Source organism: Saccostrea echinata, unplaced genomic scaffold (genome assembly GCF_033153115.1).
Source record: "Saccostrea echinata isolate AGI-Se365-2 ecotype Australia unplaced genomic scaffold, CSIRO_AGI_Sech_v1 ptg000022l, whole genome shotgun sequence".
Lineage (NCBI taxonomy): Eukaryota > Metazoa > Mollusca > Bivalvia > Ostreida > Ostreidae > Saccostrea > Saccostrea echinata.
Genome location: NW_026889771.1, coordinates 7,695,001 through 7,708,017, shown reverse-complemented (window position 1 = coordinate 7,708,017; position 13,017 = coordinate 7,695,001). Strand labels below are relative to the sequence as shown.

General features: G+C 33.5%; 2 protein-coding genes across 2 annotated transcripts in view; one reads left to right on the top strand and one right to left on the bottom strand.

Annotated features, from left to right (window-relative positions):
• The window catches only part of LOC133190328 (uncharacterized), a 292,684-nt gene that overhangs the window by 173,589 nt on the left and 106,078 nt on the right, over positions 1-13,017 (bottom strand). The window lies entirely within an intron of this gene.
• LOC133190323 (BAI1-associated protein 3-like) overlaps positions 1-13,017 on the top strand; it is a 122,718-nt gene that overhangs the window by 45,385 nt on the left and 64,316 nt on the right. The window contains exons 8-22 of the mRNA XM_061325876.1: positions 82-285; positions 961-1,064; positions 1,949-2,066; positions 2,643-2,767; positions 3,113-3,203; positions 3,312-3,368; positions 3,520-3,632; positions 3,825-3,876; positions 8,558-8,706; positions 8,818-8,938; positions 9,555-9,626; positions 10,198-10,272; positions 10,797-10,898; positions 12,086-12,289; positions 12,499-12,567. Coding sequence (XP_061181860.1) covers positions 82-285; positions 961-1,064; positions 1,949-2,066; positions 2,643-2,767; positions 3,113-3,203; positions 3,312-3,368; positions 3,520-3,632; positions 3,825-3,876; positions 8,558-8,706; positions 8,818-8,938; positions 9,555-9,626; positions 10,198-10,272; positions 10,797-10,898; positions 12,086-12,289; positions 12,499-12,567 — 1,656 coding nt within the window. The remainder of the gene's footprint in view (positions 1-81; positions 286-960; positions 1,065-1,948; positions 2,067-2,642; positions 2,768-3,112; positions 3,204-3,311; positions 3,369-3,519; positions 3,633-3,824; positions 3,877-8,557; positions 8,707-8,817; positions 8,939-9,554; positions 9,627-10,197; positions 10,273-10,796; positions 10,899-12,085; positions 12,290-12,498; positions 12,568-13,017) is intronic.

Here is a 13,017-nt window from a genome sequence, read left to right as displayed (position 1 = left end):
ATTGTGTTGGGTGAAATTAAGAATAAATCATTCATATTTTTGTTTTGTTATATGATAAATCACTAGTCTTATTTCCTACAGGACATACCATCAACAGGAGTGGAGAAGTATTTCCAGTTACACGGAAGATCCAGTAAATCTAACATCCAGGGAGAAATCAAACTGAGGCTTCAGCTGGCTACAAGGGAGGACCGAGGACTGGATGAGGACGATAACTGGACAGATGTCAGACAGCATGAAGACCTCATCTGTCTCTTCATCGAACATGAAGTTAGGCGGTTAAGGGTAAGGTACATTCTTATCATGTATTTTGAGGTGTATATGAAATATTTGCATTAGAAGAGTTGTATCTTAGAAAATAGTAGAAATCAACCCCTTTTATTTTGTGTAAAGATTTATTACATGTAGTGCTTATCTATCTGTTATGCTAATGAACAGTTTCCAATACATTAGCTCATACACATGTAATTCCAATGTAATGCACTTCTGAAAACTTGAACAATCATTTAAAACTGATTTAATTGATGAAAATATCATAGTAAATGATCGATAGAATATTTACTAAATTAAAGTTTTGGGTTGAATTCTTTAAACTATTTAATATTCTTCTCCTTTAACAATCTTAATTGTCGTAATCTCAAGGGATGTGAATACATTTGTAATATTTTGAAAATGTTTCTACCTACCAGTTACATTCAAAGAATAATGACTATATAATACAAATTACATCAAGATATACCTTTCACAAAGCTGTGGAGATCTCAATTGGCAGCTCCTGCTCTGAATAGCCCTGTCGTGAATAAAATTTTCTAATATCTGGATTGTAAATTTTCATCCTCTTTTTAAAAATTACTAATCCCATAAATGAAATATTGTGTCCTATTAGAGTATCAGATAAATAGCACCTGCAGTTATAGGGAGACACTTGACAAGATGAAGAAGTTTTTTTTATGCTTACAGGAATCACCATGTAGTTGGAATGGTAATTTGCCAAAAGCTGCCACAACAATCTTGCATCAACATGCCATCCAGGGGGATGTCACAGACGTTCAACAGGCAGTCTGGTAAATAGGGAATCTTAGTTGTCCAAAGGACTGGTGGGTTTAATAAATCACTAGTCCTGCTGATTTCTCCTAAGTCTAGCTGTTTAAAGTAGTTGATCAAGTTGTGAAGTGAGGAGAGGGAGGAGGATTTTCCCTTCCTGCTGGTGGGGATCTGGAAAATTTTCAAAATGTAGAGAAATGCTATTCTAGTGAAATTTGAGGTGAAAAATGGAAATTAAATGACCAAGTTTTATCTTCTATATTGACTGATTCTCACATCAAGCCACAATGCATCAACAGAATTGTACTTTCATATATATTGGGTATGAGTTTTTATATTCTTTAAAAACGAGAGCCAATATTACACATAAAATGACAAGTTTACAGATATTTTATGCTCAAAAATTCAGCAGATTGCATTTTAATGAAGATATTAGAAACAGTTAGCTGAAAATCATTAGTAACCCAATTCAACATACTTTTAAAGGCAGCAATGATGTTGCATTCTAGACTGTTAGATCAAAGATAGGTCAACTCTGTAAACAATGATGTGTGAAATCAGAAAGGAACTTCTTTTTATTTCAGAGTATGAGTTCTTTTACTCGTCTACTCGACGTCTTATTAATTATATTTCAGTAGTCTTTAACAAAATTTACTTACCTCAAGCTAATGGACTAGTGTCGAACCATGGTTATACCTTGATCATTATAGTAATATATTAGCTTAGTAATGAAATTGTGACATTCAAAATAATTTCCTGAACTAACTTGCTGAGAATTTAAAGGGAGACTTCATCATCAGCTTGCCTATATCTACAGAAAACTATTTATGCATTTAGTCAAAGTGAATATGGAGTGGAATTTTATTCATAAGTTTGTTCTACAAAATTGTTATTGATTTTCCAGCAGATGGATGGCTTACAGCAGGAAACACATGGAGTATGCGTTTAGTTATGAACTTCTTCTTAAACTGTTAGAAGACTTGGACCACAAATGGACGGCAGATTCCTTGTCAAGAGAAGAGGTACTGTGATTATTTGGACTTAAATTCCAAGAATTGAATGGATTCTCCTTCCAGGACACAACCTTTTCATATAGTGCTTCATCAAATCAAAAATTTTGTTACATTCAATCCATATTTGTAGCAATGCTTCAAAACTGTCAAAAATTTTACTTTGTCACCTTATAAATCTGGAGGTATGAAAACACATTTATTGTTAATACTAGTAATCCCCCAATCCCCTGCAAATGAATCAGAAATGTAGAATTCCAAAAGTATCTAAAATGTAAAATTCTTAAAGACAGTACATTGTATTGGAGGAGCACACAAGGTCATAGCTGCACAATAATTGCTGTGACCTAGAGGTCAATCAGGGTTATTGACCATTTTTGTTTGTATGAAGTAAAGATCACATGAATCCGAAGTTATGAAGACTTATTGCACATGTTAATGAAGAAAAACATACTTGGGTATTTTTATGTTGTTAAGCAAGATCTGGCAGTCATTTCTTGGGGGGGGGGGGGGGGGGGGGGGGATTAGAACATCGGTTTTTAAAATGTTTGATTTTGAGAAAAAGATTTTTCTACCTACTAATTACAGGAGCAATGTTTGAATGAGTCCTTCTCGACCTTCAAAGACTATTGCACAAGTTTGATCAAAAAACGAAGAGAGGTCTACCCTTATAGCAATAAACATGCTTTGAATCGACTTCATCAAATGATCAAGTAAGTGCTCTCTACCATTGTTTTTCATCCAGTAGTGTGTTAAGGATGGAGCTTGATCCTTACTTTATCAGTGTAAGGATCCACCTGCACAACTTCATTAGTTCATCTGTTGGACCTATTGATTGTAACTTCAGTATAATATCTTAGGAAAAAAAAAACACTTGTTCTTTGTAAATATAGATGTACACAATGTATAAGTGAATGAATTAAGTATTTTATGCATTGGATATATAAGTAGGAGTAGGATTAGAAATTGGATACCGTAAGAAAAATTTTGTTGATTCAAAGTGTGTTGTTTTTGACATTTTGATTGATTGTGTTTCATAATGTGTTTTTCTTCAATAGAGTTTTGGTGAAAATCTACAGCATGAAAGTCTTCAAATACGTGTGTCCCTTTGCCAAGGAACTGCACTCGGAAATTATCACAGTTGCAAAGGTTTCTGTTTGTACACTTAATTAACTGAAAAATTGTTAAGGTGATACACAACATTTTAGAATTTTTCTAAGAGCAGAAATGTTTGACTTGTTGATTTCTTTTCTTCAGAGAGGAACACTTGAATGGTATGAAAGAGCAATTCATATGGCGAAAAAACAGTCGAAGGTAAATAGTAGGAAATAACGGACAAAGTTGATCTTGTATGGTTTGAAATGCCGTGAAGGATGTGGGTAATTCTGCATACATCTGTTGTAGAATATGTCGTGTTCAAAAACTTTAAAGAAAAGTTTAATGTTAGAATGTTTTCTTCCCCCAGCGCCACACTGCAGACCAAGAAGAGGACATTGTATACAGCTTGATTGATCTGACCAACTGTCTTAATGCTGATTTGTATGGAACCATCAATGAATACCAGAAAATATTTAATTTGTGGGTATATGGTTAAAAAATATATAATAGCATTGAAATATGAGTGAAGTTGTGTAGATTTTTTTTTTTTTTTAATTTTATCAACAATTGAAAACTTAAAGAAGAATTTGAATCAAATTCATTGGAGAGTCTAAAAAAAAAATAATTATTGATTATCAAAATTCATGCATAATTTAATTTTTGTTTTTGCAGAATAGCCAACATGAACTATTTCAGTATTACCTATAAACAACTAGAAAAACTGGTGAGTTTGACATTCAGGAATTTAGAAACAAATAACAGGTTTTAGGTTAATTAACAGAATGGGTTTTCTCCCCTGTAAGTCTGCAACAGCTTTTTTTCTTGACCATCTATCATTTAACTCTTATAGCATGTATGTATTGCTTATATCCTAATCATTACTATATAGTATAATCTGGAACACATGTTCACTTTTTCTTAACAGTGTAAACTAAATATTTAAAGTATATGAAATTACTCTGTAGATTATTAAGCAATGATAAATTTTTATTTGGAAGAGTTAGAGGACAAATTTTTATAGATAGCTATTGATTTATGTTATAGTATAACATATAGGTAGACATTCCAGAACTGTGCCAGTATATTGTGTGTGTCCTAAGAGCTTATATGTCATGTGTTTCTCCCTGTAGCACTCCAGTCATGTTGTCAAGAATCTCGAGGAAGAGGTCGGTGCAAGCTCTCACCTTCACTGATTTTCTTCTCTGTTGCACAGTCTCTTGTCTTTCTCCATGTGTGTATATGCTGCAAAATTTTTCCAGATGTACAGAATTTATCTTTTTTTTTTTTTTTTTAAATTTCTCTTAATTTCAAGATTTATTCTATGCTTAATTAAATAAATTCTGCAATTAAGTCTATTGCTTACATATGCATGAGGGAATGGGTCATTCACTTCACCGAGTTTTTCTAATCAAAATATTTCTGTTGTTCAATCTGCAATTATAGGTTTTAGCTCACCTGAGCTGAAAGCTCAAGTGAGCTTTTCTGATCACATATTGTCTAGCTGGCATCCGTCTGTAAACTTTCAATATATTTTGACTTCTTCTCCAGAAGCACTGGACCAATTGCAACAAAGCATCCTTAGGTGAAAGGGATTCAGGTTTGTTCAAAGAAAGAGCCATGCCTTATTTTGGGGGGGGGGGGGGATATTAAGAATGAGAAAATTTGATGGCATCTTTTAAAAATCTGAAGAACCACTGGGCTAGAAAAGATGAAAGCTTCTTGACATGTTTAGATTGAAGTTTGTTCAAATCATACCAAAATAGGAGATAAAGTTTTACATGGAAATTAATACACAGAAAAAAATTTCTACTCAAGAACAGCAAGGCCATGATTTGTCATATTAAAATTCAGGTGTGTAGATGCATGTTGTTCAAATCATGGCCCAAGGGTGCAGGGGTGGGGGCATAACAGGAAATTAGAGTTTTACATGGGAATGTAGAGGATTAAATCTTTTTTAAAAAAAATTCTCAAGACAGATTGGTTATGCAATGATTAGCTTTTGATAACCAAGCATCCATAAATATTGTTGTTTCAATTCAGGGTAGAACCTCAAGATCAGGGTACAAATAATATTATGTAAAAATTAAAAAAAAAATCCTTTAAAAAGTCTCAAGATCTTCATGGCCATAATTAGTTATAAAAATAAATATGATTTGATTGAATAATATCAGCATTTGAATTGCATAAAAAAAAAAATCACTTTTCTTTCTAGAACATGTTACAAATGTCTAACTCGTTATATTTATGAAAAGGTTTATCAAATTCATTTCCTTTGAAATGAAACTGAAGAAATCTGTGATACTACATGGATTCCCAGACTCTTTTTTTTCAGTGTGGATCTCATTTAAACTACAAAAGTGAAGAGATGGGTGATTTTTGACACTATTGTACACATCATGATTTATATGGTTTTTCAAATTTTTTTCTCTTGACTGATTTGCCTTTATGTCAAGAATATTTGTGTGAGCATTCTAGACTTCTTACATGTCTACAGCCATCTTGTTTGATTGATGGAAGTCTGTAAAGTGATTGGTTACAAATCTCAGTTTAAACCAAGTTGATTACAATCGTATTTTAGTTTAGAAATTGGGGTAAATGTGTATTGTTTTAATTGTGAATGATGAGTTGAAAGAGATCTGGAAACAGACTAGTGATTCCGAAATTTGGAAATGTACTCACTTGCTCACCCACACACAAGCCTTTACTATTTCCCCTTAACTCGATTGCAAGGGAATAATAAAAATTTCAAATGCTAAACCTCTTCATACAGTTGGAATTATTGTACAGTATTAGAGTACATGATGTTACATAATTTTTGTGCAATTACAAAGAACAAGGTTCACTAAGGACCCTTTATTGGCCCTGTGAATTTCTGAAAAATCAAAACTGCCCAGTTTTGGTTGACAATTCATTAATTAATATTTGGACACTTGGTGCCTGTGTATGTATTGAAAATAACACAATTTTCTCTTTAGTCAATGCATTGTGATTTCATGAAATGCATCATATAGAGCACAACCTTTGATCCAAAACATGCAATAACGTAATGAAAGATCTGTTTCTGAAAATTATAAAACATTTTTTTATTTTTGGGGATTGAGGGGTGTGCTTTGTTTTAGGTACTCAGATATGCCTGTTTTCTGCAAAATTCAAGAACTGTGCAAATTCACAAAGCCTGTTTTCCAATACCTGGACTCTCAAAAGAAACTTTCTTATACGAAATGAGAGCAGCAAGTCTCTGCTTTATTTTGATGTTAGAAATAGGACATAGATTGTTAGTCCATTAAGAACAGGGCCATTTTATCAATATCTAGACAAGATAAATGTTTAATGGTGTCATATTGCTAAAAACACAAAACATGAATTGTATTAATACAAATTATGAAAATAGTGTATTAAATTATTTCAGAATGTTACTCCTCCTCTTGTTTCGTTTGATTTGAATAAAACATGACACAGTGGAAGAGTTGACTGAATACAGATACAAATGTGATAGATTCTTCAGTATTGCTACTATATTACTGAAAAAAAAAAATGTTGTATAGGTTAATACATCAAGAGCTTTTGTTTCAATTCCTGTCTGATTTGATAAACATGCAGAGTAGATGCAGTCATTACTTTTGGGAAATACTCATTAGAATTTCTGAAATTATTTTTAATCCTGCTAGATCCTTTCTGTCAGTTCATATGAAGAATCTTTGAATACGTTCTATTTCCACTATGGAAGAGTTATACTTCTTAGTGCGTTCTTAAGTGAAAAAGTCGGAAAATGTACAAATCTCGCGGGATTTCTGGGACAAACGTAACATAAACATGTAAACAATATGTTGAATGTCGATGAACAAATCCTAAGAAAATGCAAATGAAATATTTTGTTGTTGTGGACTTTATATACATCAAGAGTAGGAATGACAATGATATCAATTTATATCTATTGTTGATCGTATCTATATGATATATCGTATGGTACATCTAAATACAATACACATGCCTCGGAAATGTCATATTTTTTATTAATGGATGATAAATTTAGGGTTCTCGCTCTCTTACATATGTCTTTTAGTTCTTCTATTCTTTAACTGGAATTACAAATACATTTAACATTTAAAATTGGATTGAGATTGGCACATTTTGTATTATCCGCAATGTGTTTTCATGTGCCAAGTCTCTATAATGAGAGGTTCATTCAAATTCTGGCTCAAATAAAATGCCAGAAGATTAATTTTTTGATAGTTTGTCACAAGAATATTTATGCACCCTTTCATGTCTTTCCTATTCTAACAGAGTTTTATTTCTTAATTAGTGTTCTACACCTACTTGGCACTGTCTAAATGCATTTTACTTCAATTGAAATTTGACATTTTTGTCTTGATTCGTCTCTATGAGGCATACAGAAGTCTAAAACAGGATTTATGTTATGCTAGTTAGCTTGTTAAATAAGTATGACTGATCCAAATATAAAATGAGCTTTTTTACCTCACCTGAGCTGAAAGCTCAAGTGAGCTTTTCTGATCACATTTTGTCTGTCCGTCTGTAATTTTATAAACATTTTTGACTTTTTCTCAAGAATCAATGGGCCAATTTCAACCGAACTTGCAACAAAGTATCCTTGGGTAAAGGGGATTCAAGTTTGTTCAAAAGAAGGGACCATGCCTTCTTCCAAGGGGAGATAATTACAAATTAGTGAAAAATTGATGGCATCTTTTAAAAATCTTCTTCTCAAGAACCAGTGGGCCATGAAAGATGAAACTTATATGGAAACATCCTTAGGTAGTGTAGATTCAAGTTTGTTCAAATCATGACCCCAGGGGTAGGGAGGGGCAGCAATGGACAATCAAAGTTTCACATAGGAATGCATTGGAAAAATCTTTAAAAATCTTCTTCTCAAGAACAGCAAAGCCATGATTGGTCATATTTATATGGAAGCATCCTCAGGTAGTGTAAATTCAGATTTGTTCAAATAATGACCCCTCCCCAAAGGGGTAGGTTGAACCACTCATAAAATACTGAACTCTTAGCCGAAGTGCTCAGGTGAGCGATGTGGCTCATGGGCCTCTTCTTGAAAAGAAGATTACCACAAGTAAATAAACTTAAAGAGTCACCTTGGTTTACAATATTAAAAGAAACATATTAACAAGAAAAAAATATAACACAAACTATAAGATTTAAATTTTATTTCTACAGTTGAACTTCGTTATCTCAAACACCAATTTCTTGAATACCATGGATTTGTAGAAGTGATTTGGAAGTCCCAACCACTTATTCTTTATGTATCTTACCCTCAACATCTCAGATCCTTAGATATCTCGAAATTTTTTCTTGGTTTCATTAAGTTTGAGATAACAAGGTTTAACTGTATGTTAAGTCTTCCAGCTATACTAATGATATTCTATAATGCATTTCAGCTTGGTGAAGAGTTTACTAACTGCATGAAGAAGACAACTTTCAGTAAAGGTCACAGAGTGATGGAGGGAATGCTGGGAACGACCTACTTTGAGCTCTACCTAGCCTTACAGGAGTTCTGTAATTATGGATGGGAACACCTACCTGAAAAGTATCTCCATCACTTAGGCTTAACATGATTTCCTTGAGATAGGATTCATTTTACAGCCAAATAATTAAAATTTCCAATTTTCTTTGTGCAGAATTTTTATCTTATTTTCAGTCATGACCGTTTAGAAATAGAACAGTACTACAAATGGTTCCGTTTTGCTGTAACTCAGTGGATTTCAGTGGCACAGGACAAGGCCGTCCATCGAATACACAAAGCCATTGAGCTTGATAAGGTGAAATTTCTTAAAGTTATCTTAAAAGTGGAAATGCAGTCTCATATTAATAAACCTCCACTACAATATATCCATATACATAGTGGTACTCTAACTCTCTGACTGTGTTCTTTCTGTATTAGTCAAATCTGTAAATTTTCAGTTTGTTATCTCTGTATTATATACAGCATCTATCATCCAAGGTTTGTATCTTTATTGTTTTGAGTGAGAGCACTATGAAAAAATAAAAATTCACAGTTATTTCCCTTTAATCGTGATCATTGCTGGAAGTTGGCATGTTCTCCAGTTTCAACATTTACAATATCTGACTGTTGTGACACAGAGCATTGCACATATGTGAATCTAATAATGCACTGCTAAAACGTGTGATAATATTGAAGTATATGTGTTCAAATTGTATGCATTGGGTGTAAATGGCACATTGTTTTGGTGTGAATTAATATTTAACTTATGAGTGATATTAATTTAACTATCCTATTTTAATAGTAAGAAACATATCACTATTTAAAGAAACATGCTAATTTATGCAAATGAATTTATGATTAGAGAGGGGGAAAAACTCTTTTTAAATTGCTTTTCAGTTGATGATATTATTTTAAATCTTTTCTTCCTCCAGACAGCTGATGTTGGAGGGGCAGGAGCCAAGTTTAGCACCTCTGCTGTTGATGTGTGCTGCTGTTTCTCTCAGGTTTGCCCATTTCTTGATTCATATTGATCTTTGACAAAAAACAAAATGGCATTAAATGTATAATCATTTAAGTATGTATTCTTATTTGCTAGTTAATATTAATTTGATTGTAATGAACTGTCTACAAAGTCTTTGAAATACAAATTTGGGGTTCAGAAAGGAGATTCCAGGATAAGGCCAAGTTGGTCATATATTGAAAATGCATATTTGAAAATTTTCCGTATTCCTGGCCATCTGTCAGGAAAATGGTTTGCATGAGTATATTTTTAACAGTTTTTAATGGCAATAGTATTGATTTGTTATAGTTCTAATAACTTTAAAATCAAAGATAACTTTACTTCTTAACACAAGTCCTTGAGAATATGCTATATGACATCAACCTTCAGTCTTCCTGAGATCATTGTTACAGATTAGCATAAAATTGAGCAATTAAGCTTTTGGCAACAAGAAAAGTTCTTCTTTTTTTTAGGTTTTCACAAGCTATAATTTCTTTTTATGCAAAGTTTGCAAAAAATTATAATAGAAACATTAGATGAAATGAAATGCCTTTCTGTAGGGGTTTTTGTTTTAGATTTCAGAGTTCTGGAGACAGCTTGCCTGGCCTGATCTTATTGATTCATATTCCATGGTATCAAAATTAACCAAGGTAGGACAAGCAACAATTTTTATTGTTTACAAAAATAAATTATAGTGTGACTTCTGAGGAAGTGTCACCTGATTGTTTGTCCATCAGTTTTTCAGTTCCAATACCGATGTTCGTTAACTTGCAATCCTTCTGTCTCTTTGAAGATGAATAGATCAAATATTATCATTACTTTAGATAATTTACATATTTTGTCAAAGCTTGTTGTTAGTAGAATTGGCCTGGTCATGAGAAATTAATAGTGGTAGAAGTGAAACAGTAATGAACTAGGATAACAAGTTAACAAAACTTGGCTTTTTTGACTCAAGATTTCATGATTTTCTTACTTTATTTCTAGTTTATATATTTTGTCAAAGCTTGTGGGTAGTAGAATTAATGAAATTTTTTGGGGGGCATAAAAATCCCTTAGAAGTTGCAATCTGCTAAAAAAAAGTTTCTGTCCATATACTGACAATAGCATATAGCATTTTTTTATATGCTATCATTGGTATTTGGCACATTTTCAGAAAAAAATTATATATTAACAGGATATGTGTGAATGTGCAAGGATATATGCTGACTCGGTCCACCAGAAACTCATTGACAAAGGCTATTATGATGAGGAAGGACAATTTGATGTCACTGAACAGGTAAGTTAAGGTGTAAGAAAATATGGATGATTATATGTCACAGAACAGGTAAGTAAAAGTGCCACAAAACAGGAAAAAAATAGGTGTCACAGAACAGTTAAGGATAGGAGTCACAGAACAGATAAGGATAGGTGTCACAGAACAGTTAAGGATAGGTGTCACAGAACAGTTAAGGATAGATGTCACAGAACAGGTAAGGATAGGTGTCACAGAACAGTTAAGGATAGGTGTCACAGAACAGTTAAGGATAGGTGTCACAGAGCAGGTAAGGATAAGTGTCACTGAACAGGTAAGGGAAGCTGTCACAGAGGAGATAGGATAGGTGTCACAGAGCAGTTAAGGATAAGTGTCACAGAACAGTTAAGGATAAGTGTCACTGAACAGGTAAGGAAAGCTGTCACAGAACAGTTAAGGAAAGCTGTCACAGAACAGGTAAGGAAAGGTGTCACAGAACAGATAAGGAAAGCTGTCACAGAACAGGTAAGGATAAGTGTCACAGAACAGTAAAGATGGGTGTCACAGAACAGTTAAGGATAAGTGTCACAGAACAGTTAAGGATAGGAGTCACAGAACAGTTAAGGATATAAAGTGTCACAGAACAGTTCAGGATAGGTGTCACAGAACAGTTAAGGATAGGAATCGCAAAACAGTTAAGTATAGGTGTCACAGAACAGTTAAGGATAGGTGTCACAGAACAGTTAAGGATAGGTGTCACAGAGCAGGTAAGGAAAGGTGCCACAGAGCAGTTAAGGATAGGTGTCCCAGAACAGTTAAGGATAAGTGTCACAGAACATGTAAGGATAGGTGTCACAGAACAGGTAATGAAAGGTGTCACAGAACAAGTAAGGATATAAATTGTCACAGAACAGTTAAAGATAGGTGTCACAGAACAGTTAAAGATAGGTGTCAAAGAACAGTTAAGGATAGGTGTCACAGAACAGTTAAGGATAGGTGTCACAGAACAGGTAAGGAAAGCTGTCACAGAACATGTAGGTAGGGAAGGTGTAAGAAAAATCTGGAGGTTATATGAAAAATCTTTTGTGAATTTTTACCATCAGAGCAGATTATACTAGTTTACGAAAAGAATAATGACAACTAGCCATAGAATGATTTACTTCCACAATTAACAACTCACTTGGCATCATAATCCAGCAGGGTCAAACAAACATACTGGTTTTTTTTTACAGATTTGTATTACCATAAATAACATTGAACAAGTTCGGAGGGCCTTAAGACAACTTCCAGAAACAATGAATTTTGTGGAAATTCAGCATGCAGTGGAGCAAAGTAATGAGATTGAATCAAAAGAGAATCTCCACACAACAGTGAGGGAGGCTGACCAGATCATGTTAGAGAAAATCCAGCAAGTAGTGGATCGTGTGGCAGATAAGGTAAGACACATATAACAAGTGTGTATTCTGTCAAGGTTTTTTTAAGGGGTTGTATAGTTTGTAACTTTAATAATTTTGTTGCATTCTGAAAGTAAGAGAACTGCTTTTAGGAAAGTATTTTAGGGGGGAAAAATGTAATTAAAGCAGATGGCATGAATTTTAAAGGTATGTGATCTCTCTCATAATTTTTTTTAATTTTTTAATTAAAGATGCGTCCAGACATTAAGAGTGATGTATTCCATTTGAACTGGGCCCCAGAATCGGTTCCAGCTGAGGAGGTAGGTGTTCTGATTTTACCTGTTGTTGATTCTACCTCTTGTTGATTCTAAAGTGTTGTTTTAGCTTTAAGTCAAAAGTCAGCTTTCTTGTGGTTTATGGCTAAGATTATTAGATTATACAGTTGAACTTCAGTATATCGAACACTGATATCTTGAATACCATGGATATGTCAAAGTGATTTGGAAGTCCCAACCACTTATTCTTGGAAGTATTTCACACTCGGTATCTCGAATCCTTGGATATTTCAACGTTTTTTTTCTGGGTCCTATCAAGTTCGAGATGGTGAGGTTTGACTGTAATTTGTATCTGTCTCTTTTCTTGCACATATGATGCACAATACAAATTCAAGAGTTCAATCATCTTTGAATGCAGTAATATGTATAGATGCAATAATAGATACAAGTAAACTTCGGTATCTCGACATTGGCGGGACTTTGGAAATTGTCAAG